Genomic DNA, 16,052 nt, shown 5'->3' on the forward strand with positions numbered 1-16,052 from the left:
GCCACAGCCATGTCTGTCCGAGTCCAAAGAATATTACAGAATGGGCAAGAATGGGAAAACGGACAAGCATGCTGCCACAGCCATGTCTGTCCGAGTCCCTCATTGTAGTTTTGATTTGCATTTCTGTAATGGCTTATGATCATGAGCATTTCCTCATGTGTCTGTTAGTCATCTGAATGTCTTCTTTGGTGAAGTGCCTGTTCATATCCTTTGCCCATTTTTTAATTGGATTGTTTGTCTTTCTGTTGTAGAGGTGTTGAATTTTCCTATAGATTTTGGAGATTAGACCTATGTCATAGCCAAAAATTTTTTCCTAGTCTGTAGGTTCTCTTTTTACTCTTTTAGTCACATCTTTTGATGAGCATAGGTTTTGAATTTTCAGAAGATCCCAGTTAGCTAGCTCATCTTCTGGTGTTTGTGTATTTTTAGTTATGGTTTGTATACTATTTATGCTGTATGTTAGGGCTCCTAACATTGACCCTATTTTTTCTTCCATTATCTTTATAGTTTTTTGTACCCAGATTTCTTGACTGCTGTTTCTGTGGATGTTGGTTGTTGATCCAAGTAGAATGAAATCATTGACAACTTCAATTTCTTTTCCGTTTACCATGATGATGTTTTAAAAAGTTTTTTTAAAATACTTTTTAAAAAATCTTAAAGAAGTTTAAGAAAGTTTTATAAATCAAAGATATCACTTTGATGACTAAGGTGCAGCTGACCCAAGCCGTGATCTTTTCAGTCACCTCATATGCATGCGAAAATTGGATAGTGAAAAAGGAAGACAAAAAAATGGATGCATTTGAGCTGTGGTGTTGGTGAAGAATATTGAAGATACTGTGGACTTCCAGAAGAACTAACAAATCAGTCTTGGAAGAAGTATAACCAGAATGCCCCTTAGAAGCGAGGATGGAGAGACTTCAGCTTGCTTAATTTGGACACCTCATCAGGAAAGAATAATCGCTGGAAAAGGACATCATATTTGGTAAAGTAGAGGGTCTGCAAAAATGAGGGAAACCCTCAGTGAGGTGGATTGACATGATGGCTACAATGATAGACTCAAACACACCAATGGTTATGAATATGGTGCAGGTCTGGGCAATCTTTTGATAAGAGTGTCATGAGTCGGAGCCAACTCAACAATAAAGTAGTACCCAGAGCATGCCTTGGACTTCTACTCCTCTTTGTTTGTTCATGTCCCCTCTTTCTAGAGTGGACTTGTCATCTCCCTTGTCTTTCTCATAAAATCCTACTCCTACAAGAATCAGTGTGTACTTGGTACGTATCAGACTAAGTTTGCCTCCTCTTGAACTATGGGGCAGTGGATTACTTTGTGTGGCCCTTCTAGCCATGGTCTTTGTGACTCCCACAAAATGATTAGATGGGACTATGCAAATAAGGTGTTTGTGGCCCACTAAAGGGGATCGGACACTTGCTAATAATGCAAATAAAGTGTATGAAACACTTGCAGGAGTGGGACCATGCAAATAAGGTGTATGGAACCCTAGCAAGGGGATTGGTTAGTTTTGCCACTCACCTAAGCTTAAAGGGAGCCGATCCCAGAAGCAGAGGGGGGACTTCAATACCGTCACGAAGAAGAAGAACTGGGAGTGGAGCATGTCCTTGGACCCAGGGTCCCTGTGCTGAGAACCTCCTAGACCCGGGAGATAGAGAGAGAGCTCTAACACCAGAGATGATGTGAGCTGGTGAGAAATGGCGGCAGAGAAGTAGTTACAGCAGAACTAGGAGATTGGAGTGAGACAGCACAGTAAACTTTCTATCCCATGGATTGAGGTGGCTACAGTGGTATGCTGACCCATGGAGGGAGAGAGCTGAGTGCCTTTGGGCAGGGGGCTTGCTGATGGAGTGAGGTGCCTCTGGGCACTTGTTGGTGGAGCTGAAAAGCTGTAACACTTGCCCAATCAGGGCAGAGACCAGGCCAAGGGGCCCAGGAGGGCCCAAAGGTCCGAGAGCCCAGAGAGAAGCCTGCCTGTGGGCACAGCTGAGAAGAAGCTGTCTTGATTGAAGAACTGTATCCTGAGTTGTTCCTGATCCTGAATTGTAACCTGTTAATTTTCTAGTAAACCCCGTAACTGTGAGTATGGTCTGTGAGTTCTGTGTGGCCATTGCAATGAATTATTGAACCCAACAGAGAAGTAGAGAGTGCTGTGGGGGTGAAGACTGATGTCAAAATTGGTAAAAAGGGTGGAGAGAGAGGAGATTATGTCTGACTTCTGCCTCATAGGAATCAGCCTTGGGCTGATGATCTTGATTCTCTCTCGTGAAGTTAGACGAGGGCGTCTGGCACCGCCATGCCATTTTTACATGAACCATTCTCCAGTCCTATAGGCAAGACTAATTTATCCCTCTTCTGTGTCCCCGTAACAGTCTTTCCAAACATAAATCCAATAAAATGAGGCATATGATAGTAATGCCCTTTTCCTCTTTAGACTTTGGATCCCATTGGAGGGTATGGATATGTCTTTTCCTTTGGAAATTTATCACAGTGTTCAGTATATAATTGTTCTCAAGTACCATTTAATTTGACCTGAATAATTATGGAGGGATTGAAAGTGCTCAAGAAATACCCAGGATGAGATAATTTATCCCAATTGGAGATTCTGGGGAAGTTTTTATGGGGAAGTAGTTTTGAGATGAAACTTAAAGAATAAGAGAAAATTTAGTAGGCAGAGTGATATCAAATATTGAAAATTTTTAATGATAAATTCTTCATTTTTTTAGTATTTTGATGCAACCTTTTAAATTTTTTTAAGAAGGCAGAAGAAAACACTGTTTATTAAAAGGCAGATTCCACTGATTCAGATTCTAGTGAATTTCTTGTACCTGTGGACTTACTGCATATAAATCTTATTTATAGTTAAAACGTTACTTATGTTGTTACGGTTGTTAGGTGCTGTTAAGTCGATTTCCAACACAAAGCAACCCCATGTGACAGAATAGAACTGCCACATAAGATTTCCAAGGCTGTAATCTTAACAGGAGCAGATTGCCAGGTCTTTCTCCTGCAGAGCTGCTGGGTAGTTTCAGACTGTCAACTTTTCAGTTAGGGCTTATCCGTTTCTCCACCAGGGCTCCTTAATTACCCATAGTGCACTAATTTTACATTTTTATATAACATTTTACTTCATTAGGAGCTTTAATAATGTTTCTTTTCTCAAAGACTCTTTGGATGAAATTGAAAAACAATTTCAGTGTATTTGCTTATATTGTATCCATCAGAAAGCACAGAGAAAATAATTCATGTTATTAATTCCTCTTCTATAAAACAGTAAAACATTGCATTTCGAGAACAGTTGACATCCCTGGAGTAGAGCTAGTAATCGCTAATAATCATGACCCCTCTTTAGAAAACCATTGAGAAGCTGGAATTTTTACTGGAGACAATTCCCAGTTAATTACAGCCCCTCACCAATCTATCCCATAATTTCCTGGAACGTTAAATACAGAATGATACTACATATCTTCCGGTCAAATCCTTTTATTTTATAGATACGGAAACTGAGGTCAGGACGGATGAGGTGACTTTTCCAGAGTCCCCATAACTAGTTAGTGCCCAGAGCCTGAGCTGGACTACCTCCTGTCTCATGGTCCTATGTTATTGTCCGTCTCCCCCATTGTGTTTCTGACCCAAGATGATATAATTTACACACCACGTTTGCATTGTAGTACGTCTCTTTTACATTCAGTTAATCGTGCCAAGATGGTTTACTTTTTCATCTGTTCCAGTAATGTCTGTTTTCACCTTTATGTATTGAAAGCTTTGTGTGATACATCTGTAAAATGTTGTGACTTGTAAAGTAATATAATCTATAGCAGATTCATGCTGTCTTCATGTTCACCTTAATTGTGACAGCGATTGAGAAGCTTCAAGTTTTGTTCTGTACCATCTGAGGATATGCCTTCTTAATCCAATTTTGGGGCAGAGACTTACAAAAATTTTTGAAGGTTGCCAAAATTTTAGCTTGTTACCTAGTCATATAGGACAGAATACTGTATAAGACCACAGGAATATCTTGAAGGTAAATATGGATCATTAAGATGCCTTATGGTAAGGCTTGTTGCTATGCTTATAAATCTAAAATGGTGCCATGGCTATTACTGATGCTTCCTTTGCTTGTTTCCACATAATTTGACTCTAGAATTGGTTATGGAAAAAGGTTTATAAGTGGTCTAAACATTGAAATATATTTGGTACTGATTTGCTTACTTGAAGGGAATTTACCGTTTTAAATTAATACAGCTTTTGAAACACAGAGAAGGAAAGAACTCAACCACTGATCTTTGCGTCGTATTACGTTCTTGATGTGTGTTTCTTCTTTTCTTTGATTTAGGTGAAATATTTATTTTCTGACAAAACTGGAACTCTTACATGCAACATCATGAACTTCAAGAAGTGCAGCATTGCAGGAGTAACCTATGGGTGAGTGTCTCTATTGCTTATTGAAAAATTCATTTTTGTTCTTCCAACAAAACAAGTTTATTTGTAGCCACTTAGTCAATTACCTTGACTTTCTCATATTTTGAAGGGATATTTGTAAGGGATTTAGATATGTAGTTATTATTGAATGTGTTTGATATTTAATGATCTCAAATGAAACTTTGAACAACTAAAAGATGATTTATTTCTGCCAATATTAACTTAGAAATCCCAGGGAATCAAATAAGTAAGTTTATATTTAAGTAAGTTAGTTTATAAATAAGTAAATTTATATTTCTAATTTAGTTATTAAAAATTTCTTACTCGGGTAAGAAATCTTGGTCCCTGAATGGTGCAAATGGTTTGTGCCTGACTAGTAACCCAAAGGTTGGCCATTCAAAATCACCCAGTGACGCCATGAAAGAAAGGCTTGGTGATCTGCTTTCGTAAAGATTACAGCCAAGAAAACCCTGTGGAACAGTTCTACTCTGTAACACATGGGGTCACTGGATGGCAATACCTTATTTTTACACAAATAACGCTCGCCTTTTACGTTTGTTTGCCAACCGCCCCCTTTCCCCCAAGAGGTATTTTCATAAGCACTGCTATGCCAATTTTTTTTTTTAACATGTTACTATAAAAAATTAGCATAGTGCACTTACAAAAATACGGGGAGGGAGCAGCTAGCAAACAAATGTTGAAGGTGCACTTTTTTTATATTATTTGAGTAAAAATATGGTAGATTTGCTTTATGTTTTTGTTTCGTTATTAGTGCCCGTCTTTTGATCACAATTTTGTGGCCACTGTGTTTCCCTCTCTCTGGTAGGCATTTCCCAGAATTGACGAGAGAACCGTCTTCAGAGGATTTCTGGTGAGTAGATTCTAGTAGTTATTGACACTTTGGTGGAAAAGGCTTTGGAATGTTTTCATATTGGCATTTCTCATCTGAACTAAAATCTGGATATATATTGAGAGAGAACCAGAATAATATTTAAACGTGAACATGGCTTTCAAAGTCCAATAATACTACAAGACTTTTAAGAAAATAGCCAGCCTCTGGCTCAATGCTTCCCACCCATTTCCTGCTTTGTAGAGGCAGTCAATGTCAACTTTTTGGGTTCTTTATGGAATATTTATTTCTATATTTCAAAATAATGAACTAATTTTTAAAACTGAAAACAGTTTTTGACATGTCTCTAGACTTTCTACCATGGAAAATGAGGGTGTAGACCATCCCCTGCGTGTGACTGTTTCTCTCTCTCCCTTTGGAAGCATTTAAGGTTTTCTGTGTATCCTTGGTGTAGACAATACCCCATGTGCCGTGGTGCAGGCTTGCTTTTCTTCATTATGTTGGCAGTTAGTGGGCCCTTTCTATCTGGAAATTTTCTTTTATTGATTCTTGGAAATGTCCTTGTATCATTTCTATGATAATTTTTCTCCCCTCCAACTTCTCTGTTCCCTCTGGAGGTCCTATTAGTAAGATATTGGGGTGATCCTCCAATGTTGTCACCTTGCTCCCCCATTTCTGTATTTTTTTCCAGATAGTTCCTCAACTTGATTTTCTATTTTCTGTAGTGAGATTTTATTTTAATTTAGTTTTCAGTTTCAAAGGCATTCTCATAGCCTTGCCCTTGCATTGCCTGTTTCCATTTCCCCCTTCTTTCCATGGTGTTTTTGGTTTCTTACTATGATTTTAGAGGCTTTCTTCAAAGGCCTGGTGCTCATGGGCTGTCTGTTCCTACTTTAAGATTTACACACTAACAAAGCTGATTGGTGGGTCTCTCTGTGTGTATGAGGGATGATGTGGTTGATGTTTGGTTGGCTTCATTATGGGATGACCAACCAGAATCCCATTATTTTATTTGGGAATCCCTGGATGTTAGGGTCTGTGGGTCTCTCTCTTTTTATCTTTCTTTTCTATTATTATTGTACTTTAGATGAAGGTTTACAGAACAAACTAGCTTCTCATTAAACAATTAGTACACATACTGTTTTGTGACATTGGTTACCAACCCCACGACATGTCAGCACTCTCCTTTCTTGACCTTGGGTTCTCAATCACCAGCTTTCCTGTCCCCTCCTGCCTTCTAGTCCTTGCCCCTGGGCAGCTGTGCCCCGTTAGTCTCATTTTGTTTTATGGGCCTGTCTAATCTTTGGCTGAAGGGTGAACCTCAGGAGGGACTTCATTACTGAGCTAAAAGGGTGTCCGGGGGCCATACTCTTGGGCCAGTAAGTCTGGTCTTTTTTTGTGAGTTAGAATTTTGTTCTACATTTTTCTCCAGCTCTGTCCAGGACCCTCTATTTTGATCAGAGCGGTCAGTGGTTGCTAGCCGGGCACCATCTAGTTGTTCTGGACTCAGTCTGGTGGAGGTTGTGGTAGTTGTGGTCCATTAGTCCTTTGGACTAATCTTCCCCTTGTGTGTTTGGTTCTCTTCATTCTCCCTTGCTCCAGGTAGGGTGGGACCAGGAGATATATCTTAGAAGGCTGCTCACAAGCTTTTAAGATCCCAGAGACTACTCATCAAAGTAAAATGTAGAACATTTTCTTTATGAGCTATGTTATGCCAATTGAGCTAGATGTTCGCTGAGACCATGGTCCCCAGCTCTTAGCCCTGTGGGTCTCTCTGGTAGGCTGGCTGGTTTTCTTCTCACGCCTCCTGCCAAGGATTATCAATCTGCCTGCAGCAGTGATGGGAGCTGAGTGGAGGCAGAGGGTTGGTGGTTGTGCCTTTCAGTGTACATAGAATTTTACTTCAAACTCCTTGGGAGAATGCTGTAGCCCCACCTGCATGTGTGCCTGGTGTGCCAGGGTCACTGGGCCTAGGGCTACTCTGACATCTCTAAAGGGCAAACCTTCCATTCTTTTCTGGGTGTGGAAGGTTCAGTTGTCTGGCTGCGTTGGATGAGAGAGTGTTTTGGGGGGTTGAGTCTTTCTCACAAGGATTTGGGACTAGTCCTGTGTTCCGCCTCCCCTTTTCTCACAGTACCTGGTAATGCCATTTCCTCAGCCTTTCCAGGGTTCTGCTGGGGTCACCAGCTGACACTGTAGATGCTCCCTCTTGAAAGCTGCTGCTTTCTGTTTTCTTTGCTGTGCTAAGCTCTGATATTTACTCAGAGCTGAGACTGACATCAACTCTGCTGTTGTCTCCTCTTCTGTTGTTTTTGTCTGCAGGAAGGGTTTCAGGAGGGAGTAGAGATAAATACATATACTGAACCTTCCACATTGTCTTCAGTGTGATAGCACACAGCCTTCATACTACATTTCCTTTCTCATAATCATTAGCCTTCTTCCCTCTCCTACATATGAGCTCTGGCCATAAATGATTGCATATATACAATGCAACATACAATGTGACAGTTATTCTTGTTTTACCTGCTTTGAGCAGGCACTTTTGGAAGTACTCCCTGGTCAGAGTTATCTAGGGACCAGCTAAAATGGCAGAGCCAAGGTGTTGATCCCCAGCTTCTGTTTTCTCTCTTTGTAACTATATTGTTATTTTTAATAACTTATAAAATACCTTAGTTATAGTAAGATTAAGGATTTGTTGTCTCTAAATTTGAAATAATGTAAGTATTGCAATAATTTCAATGTTTAATATCACTCTATGGACTTTTTGGAGTCCTGGTGGCACAGTAGTTAAAAGCTTGCCTGCTAACCCAAAGGTCAGCTGTTCGAATCCACCAGCGCTCCTTGGAAACCCCATGAGGCAGTTCTACTCTGTCCTATAGGGTCGGTATGAGTCAGAATTGACTCGACAGGAATGGATTATAGGCTTTTTAGGTGTGGATCTTCCTGAAGACAGGTTCTTCCTAGGTTTAAGTTATCTAAACAGGACATTTTAAATTGAATGCGTATTTCTATTCTCTCCTCCAGTCGGCTGCCTCCTCCCACTAGTGACTCATGTGACTTTAATGATCCCAGACTATTGAAGAACATTGAAGATCAGCATGTAAGTTCAGCATTTTCATCTGAGGCATCAGATAGCTTAGGGTGCATGTTTTGTTTATGTATTTACATATGTGAGTAATGGCTTAAAAGTCGCAATTTGGGAGTCTAGGGAAGAGATGCAGCCTCAATTGTGCAGTGTCCCCATAATACATTTGCTTAAGATCACTTTCCTGAAGTATGTATTGTGGGGACACTGTACCTAAGTTAGTATAAAGCTGAATTTAAGTAGGTAGTGAAGTAGTTGTTGTAGTTAGCAGTCCAGTAGACTTAGGTTCTGAGCTTCATTTCTACATTTATCAGCTGGTTAATGCTCGGCCAAGTGACTTATCTTTTTCTGCAACCCTTCATTGCTGAGGAAGCACACTGAGGTCAAAATGATTCTCACCACAGAATTCTGTAAGAGTTCAGTTGCTTTTTAAGCTTTCTGTGGTACTGTTTCTTTACATTTATAAATCCAAGTGGACGTGTGTTTTGAAAAGAAATTGAGGTATTCTTTGACTAGGATACTTGTCTTATTTTCCTAGTGCTGCCATGACAAAATACCACAAGCAGGTGGCTTTAAAGAACAAAAATGTACTTTCTCAGGGTTCAAGAGGCTAGAAGTTCAAATTCAGGGGCCTCGGCTCTAGGGAAGCTCTTTGTCTCTTCGGCTTCTGGTAGCTGCTGGCAATCCTTGGCATTCCTGGCTTGTAGATTCATCTGTTGTGAACCAAATTTTCCTATATTTCAGTGGTAAAGCCAGTGAGAGTAGGGGCAGATTAAGGCCTTGTAGAATGGATGTGTAGCCCTGGTGGCACAGTGGTTAAAAGCTTGGCTGCTAACCAAAAGTTTGGCAGTTTGAATCCACCAACTGTTCCTTGGAAACCCTATCCAGCAGTTCTGCTCCGTCCTGTAGGGTCGCTACGAGTCGGAATCAACTTGACAGCAATGGGTTTTGGATTTTAGAATGGATGCCATGACTTGGGGGAGATTATCACGAGCATGGATGAAGACAATGAGAGACTTTTTAGGGTATTTAATAATCTGGATACTCACAGATCATTAAAGGTATAAAAAGGCCATTGGTTGGGAAATTTATCTTCTATTTTTTATTAAAAGCCTACTTGCCTATGTTTTAACATTATTCAGCTTTCCTGGGTCCTTTAAGCCTTCCAGGTATCCTTCATCTTGACTACTGCATTAATTAAACCCTTTGACATGTGCCATCTAACTCCAATAATGAGAAATGTAGACTCCGGTATTTTTCTTTTGGAAAATATATGATTGGACTAAATGTACCCAACTAAAAAATTTTTTTTTGAAGATTAAGGAAAATACTTTATCTTCCAGTTTTATAGGCCAATTTCTAACAATTGGAAACCCTCTGGGGGCAGTTCTACTCTCCTATAGGGTCACTGTGAGTCGGAACTGACTCAGCAGCAGCGAGTTTGGCTTGGTTTGGTTAGGACAGCGTTACTTCTGAGCCCATCATTTCACAGTAGTTGAAATTTTACAATTGTCCCTGAGGCCAAAGTAGTTAGACTTATGGTTCTGTACATTTCAACAGAGATGCAGACAGTTTTACTTTGTTGGCTAGAATAGTCACTGGTTGTAATTTTCTGTTTCTAGAGGAGGTCTGAGGCTTGTCTTTGGGTCACAGTGATAACAGCCTTTCCGTCATTGGTCAGGTTTTGTAGAGCCTTGCATCTCACATACAGATCTTCTTTTAACAGATGTTTTTTAAACAGTTCAAATACAGGGCCTCTTATGATCATTGGTCATTTTGCCATAAAATGATTGGGGCAGGGGGTGGAAGGATTTTAGTCTTTTAGGTTACAGATGTGCCACATTCTTACCTAAATTGTCTTGGGACCATTGACTAAAATTAAAGCATTTGTATCAAGAAAACCCTTCTCTCCCAAGGGAGTATTTCCATTTGCTACAAAATTTTTTTTTTGTCCTGGGTCATCATTTCTGATTTTCTGGGTCCTTTAGTACTGTTTTAAGCTTATGGGCTGCTAGCCAAGGTGAAATTTGGCTTTTAGTTAGAGATTCAACTTAAGTAAAATTTCAAGGAACAATTAATGTTGTCCCTTGATAGCATTGCTAACAAGTGATTTCCTGCTTGTAAGATCAATTTCCAAAGAGTTACCAAGGAAGAAGAAACAGCTTTTCTTCTGGATCATTATGCCTAGGATTCTTTTTTTTTCTTCAGTAGTACACATATTGTTTTATGACACTGGTTAACAGCCCTACAACATGTCAACCCTCTAACTTCTCAACCTTTTTTTTTGGTGAAAGTACACATAGCCAAAGATACACCATTTCAAAAATTTCTACATGCACAGTTCAGTGACATTGACTACGCTGTTCCAATTGTGCTGTTATTCTCACTTAAGATGAAGGCTTATAGAACAAAAGAGTTTCTCATTTAACAGTTACTACAGATGTTGCCCTATGACAATGGTTAACAATCTCACAACACATCAACAATATCCTTACTCAACCTTGGGTTCCCTATCACCAGCTTCCTTGTCTCCTTCTGCCTTCTTATGCCTAGGATTCTTGAGTGTGAATCTTCAAGAATAAATCATTTGTATATGTATATTGTTTGTATACTGCATAGCTGGAATTTGATGTGCAAAACAATTTTTGACATGCACATTTTTCTGCTTTTAAAGTTCATAAAATACATTGAAAATATTCATTTCTAGATACGTAGCAATTTGTATAGATTAAAAAACTAACTTGTAAGAAGATATATCCATACATGTGTCTACATAAAAAACCAGGTGCTCTTGAGTTGTTTCCAACTCATGGTGACCCCATGTGTGTCAGAATAGAAACATGCGAAAACGCTTGTAGAAGGAGAAGCCCAAGATGGCACCTTAGTCAGATACACCATAACATCTTCGTACATCAAAGACTTGAGAAACCAAGTGAAACAGATAAAGATGATGACCTTGGAATCCTGAGCATCAAATGGAAGGCTGAAGAATTAGAGCACTGACTGGCAGGAGAGGCTGAGCTAAAACAGTGGATGGAGAGATTTATGGATCACTGAAGCTCCGCCTTGGTGAGGAGCACAGGAAGGCAACTCCACAGAATTCATAACAGGAGACAGAGATTCTGTGTAAACAGACCTGGAATGAAACAAAGTGAGCAGAACTCGAGCTGGATCTAAAAAGGGAAAGTACAGGAAGATGAGCGAGACCCCAGTGATCCTGGTGACCACAAAGCAGTGAAGGAGCCAGGAACAAGGGATGGGACTACTCACCAGCCTTATCATTTGGACAGAAAATGCTCACTGAATAGTAAAACCATAGACTAACAACTAGAGTTCCCCCAACCAGCAAGCCTCTGTGAAGATCCCCCCACCTTGCATTTAATCAGGCCAACCCCAATCACCTGGTGAGGGCTGCCAGGAACACCACTGCACCCACCCCCAGCAATTTGTCATGTGAACTCACCATGCCTCCTGCCTGATGACTGGCGATGTACTCTCGTGCCGTCCCCCTGGTGACCAAACGTGCTCCCATGCTTCTTGCCCAGCGACCATTGGTGCATTCCCACACTTTCCACTCAGCAACCAGCAGTGCACTCCTGTGCTGCACAACAGGCCTTGTCCCGGTCCTGTACCATCCTCATGATCGTTGTTATGCTTGAGCCCATTGTTGCAGCCACTGTGTCAATCCATCTTGTTGAGGGTCTTTCTCTTTTTTGCTGACCTTCTGCTTTAGCAAGCGTGATGTCCTTCTCCAGGGACTGATCCCTCCTGATAACATGCCTGGCGCATCCCGACAGGTTCCACCCATGCCCCTGCCCAACGACAAGCAGATGATCCCTGTGCCATCACCCAGTAACCAACTGCGTGTGACGTCACCCATCTCACACCCAGACAGTTCCCGCAGGCTGACTACACATACACTGAGACCCCTCAATCCCCCCCCCCGCCACCTACTGAGATGCCAATTTGTGCATACACAGAGGGCCTAGCCTGTACATTTGGGTAGCACTGCCTCCAAGTGGCTATGAAGATGTCCTGCCTTGCTCTCCAGGGGACTCATTAACTGCTTGCACCAACCCAGAAGGACTACACTGTCCCACAAGAACTATGGTGGGACCCTGACCACCCAACACTTGCTGCTGTACATCAGGGAAAAGACCAGCTCTATACTTCCACTCAGTCCGGCAAGGGAAGACATACGAGTCTAACAACAGAACTCACATGTAGGTGTGACCCACCATACCCACTAACCAAAAACCAAGCTAAACCTGTTCCTGTCAAGTCGATCCCGACTCATAGTGACCCTACAGAACAGAGTAGAACTTCCCCCATAGGGTTTCTAAGGAGTGGCTAGTGTATTTGAACTGCCAACCTTTTGGTTAGCAGCCTGAGCTTTTAACCAGTATGCCACCAGGGCTCCCCATACCCACTGTTGTTGTTGTTAGGTGCTGTCGAGTCAGTTTAAACTCATAGCGACCCCATGTACAACAGAACAAAACACTGCCTGGTCCTGCACCATCCTCATGATCATTACGCGTGAGCCTATTGTTGCAGCCACTGTGTCAACCCATCTTGTTGAGGATCTTCTTCTTTTTCACTGACACTCTACTTTACCAAACATGATGTCCTCCAGGGACTCATCTCTCCTGATAACATGTCCAAAGTATGTGAGATAAAGTCTCGCCATCCTCACTTCTAAGGAACATTCTGACTGTACTTCCAAGACAGATTTGTTCATTCTTTTTGGCAGTCCATGGTGTATTCAATATTCTTCACCAACACCACACCCACTAGTGGGAGGAAATCACACCCAGCCAATCAGCACCACCAAAGTCATCCATAGACCAATACCACAAAACAATAACAATTAAAATAATACAAAGGAAGAAAGACATTCCAAATAGAAAAGAAAAGTAAAGCACCTGATATATCAAAACCAAACAATTAGGACAAAACAAATATGCTACAATCAATAGAGAAATACATAAATAAATAAAATAACACCTAATAATTTGGAGACAGTAGATAATAACCAGTCAAATGAAGAAACAGGATAAGATGCCTCAAGCAAGCGAGAAAAATAAAGGGGTGGAAAACCTTCCGAGGAAGAACTGATAATAGAACTACCTGATAAGGAATTCAAAAAGGCTCCTAAAAGAGATCAAGGAAAACATAGAAAAAAAATCTACAGAAAATTTCAGGAAAACAGTACAAGAACAAAATTACAAACTCAATGTTGTTGTTAGATGCTGTCGAGTCAGTTCTGGCTCATCGCGACCCTATACAACAGAGTAGAACTGCCCCATGGGGTTTCCAAGGAGTGGCTGGTGGATTTGAACTGCCGACCTTTTGGGTAGCAGCCGAACTCTTAACCACTACACCACCAGGGCTCTGACAAACTCAATAAACAAATAGAAACCATACAAAAACCACAACTGGAAATTCAGACAAATTCCAAACTGGAAGTTCACAAGAAAATATCATAAATAGACAACTCAATGGAAGGACACAGAAGTAGAATTGAATCAATGGAAGAAAGAATCAGTGAAATAGAAAACAAATCACTTGATACTAATTTGAGGAAAAATCAGAAAATAAGACTGAAGAAAAATGAAGAAAGCCTAAGAGTTATGTGAGACACCATCAAGAGGAATAAAATATGTATACTAGGAATCCCAGAGGGGGATGAAAGAAAAAAGAGTACAGAGAGAATTTTTGAAGATATAATGGCAGAAAACTTCCAAATATCATGAAAAACAAGAAGATTTCCATCGAGAAAACTCAACAAACCCCGTACAGGATAGACCCCAAAAGAAATTTACCAAGACATAATCAAACTCCAAAACCAAAGACTAAGATAGAATTTTGAAAGATGCTCATAAAAAGTAAAATATCACAAAGGGGCCTCAGTAAGACTAAGCTGTGATTTCTTGTCAGAAACCATGCAGGCAAGAAGGCAATGAGATGACATATACAAAGTCCTGAAAGAAAAGAATTCCAACCAAGAATCCAGCAAAATTGTCTTTCAAAAACAAGGGCAACACAGCTGATTATTATAATTGCTGTCAATAAGTTGTATACCTCTAAAAAGTTGAATTGGCACAAGCTGTGTGATAGATATATTTACAATAGTGACAAGAAAGACAAAAAAAAAAAAAAAAAAGAGTAGCTGCTGAGGCTTCTTATATAGAACCAAACACCTCATCCAGTTTGGTTCCTTGGTTTGGAGGTTTAGGGTCATGGTTTCATGGGATGTCCCAGTTAACTGGCCTAATAATGTGTTTAGTGCTTTTGTTCTGTCTCGTAGTTCATTGCATAGTGCCTGAGGTCTTAAAAGCTTGCAAACAACCATCCAAGGCACAACAGTAGGTCTCAATTCACCTGGAGAAACAGAGGAAGGAGAGTCAGGAATAGGAGGAGGATATGGAATGCATGGCTAATTGCCTCCATGAACAACTGTCTCTTTTGCCATGAGACCAGAAGACCTGGATGGTGCCTGGCTACCATGACTGAACATTTTGATCAAGATTCCATAGGAGAAATAGGAGAACTCCATAGGAGAAAATGCAGAACAGAGTTTCACATTCTCATGGAGTCCAGACTTTCTGGAGCCATGGAGGGTGGATGAACCCTTGAGATAATCTTTAAACTTTAAACTGAAAGTATCCCCTGAAGTCTTCTTAAAACCAAACAATAGTTTAAACTAATAAAAAAAGTTCACCTTGAGCATTACATTTTTTTAAGAGCTATCTGTATGGGATCACAATAACAACAACAACTCCAAAATTTATATAGGAACCTTATGGGGCAGTGAGTTTATGTTAATGAGGGAGGAAAAATTCTGAAAAGGAGAGTGAGAATTGTTGCACAACTCAAAGAATGTAATCAGTGTCACTAAATTGTACTTGTAGACATTGTTGAATTGGTGTATGTTTTGTTGTATATATTCTCAACAACAACCAAATAAATAAAATTTAGAAAAATAAAGGCATTTAGCATTTAAAAAAGTATAAAAAAACCAACAAGGGCAAGACTGGGACATTCCCAGATAAACAGAAATTAAGGGAATTTGTAACCTCCAGGCCAGCTTTACAAGGAATATTAAAGGGAGTCCTTTAGGCAGAGAACTAAGGATGTCAGACAACAACCTGAGATAAATACACACAACAGCATCACCCAGATACCAAGTCACGTAAAGACTTGACAAAAGTAATATAAAGCTGCAAAACTGATTACAGGGAACCAGAGATGTTAAGCTGTAAATGATGACAACTTCAAAACAGAAGGGGGAATAAATGGTGTCCTTATAGAACTTCCATATGGAGAGAATGTCAAGGCAATTTCAAGATATAACAGACTGTTTTAAACATAGGAGGATAAAGGTAAACTTCAGTGTAACCACAAAGAAAATTAATAAATCTACTTGTCAAAATAAAGAAGAAAATCAAAAGGAGTCAGTAAACATAAAAACAACAATAATAGATGATAAACCAAAACCAAACTCATTGCCATCTAGTTGATTCTGACTCATAGCGACTCTATAGGACAGGGTAGAACTGCCCCATAGGGTTTCCAAGGAGTGGTTGGTGGATTCGAACTGCTTATCTTTTGATTAGCAGCCAGACACTTAACCACTGTGCCACCAGGGCCCCATTATAGACGATACAAAAAAAAAAAAAAAA

At 40.2% G+C, this 16,052-nt stretch overlaps 1 protein-coding gene across 2 annotated transcripts in view; it reads left to right on the plus strand.

The window, feature by feature from the left end:
• Positions 1 to 16,052, plus strand: part of LOC101344421 (phospholipid-transporting ATPase IB) — a 685,896-nt gene that overhangs the window by 108,069 nt on the left and 561,775 nt on the right. For both annotated transcript variants that reach the window (XM_023740920.1, XM_004386566.1), the window contains exons 13-15: positions 4,350 to 4,438; positions 5,262 to 5,306; positions 8,310 to 8,385. In XM_023740920.1, coding sequence (XP_023596688.1) covers positions 4,350 to 4,438; positions 5,262 to 5,306; positions 8,310 to 8,385 — 210 coding nt within the window. The remainder of the gene's footprint in view (positions 1 to 4,349; positions 4,439 to 5,261; positions 5,307 to 8,309; positions 8,386 to 16,052) is intronic.

Source organism: Trichechus manatus, unplaced genomic scaffold (genome assembly GCF_000243295.1).
Source record: "Trichechus manatus latirostris isolate Lorelei unplaced genomic scaffold, TriManLat1.0 scaffold00168, whole genome shotgun sequence".
In the NCBI taxonomy this organism is placed as follows: domain Eukaryota; kingdom Metazoa; phylum Chordata; class Mammalia; order Sirenia; family Trichechidae; genus Trichechus; species Trichechus manatus.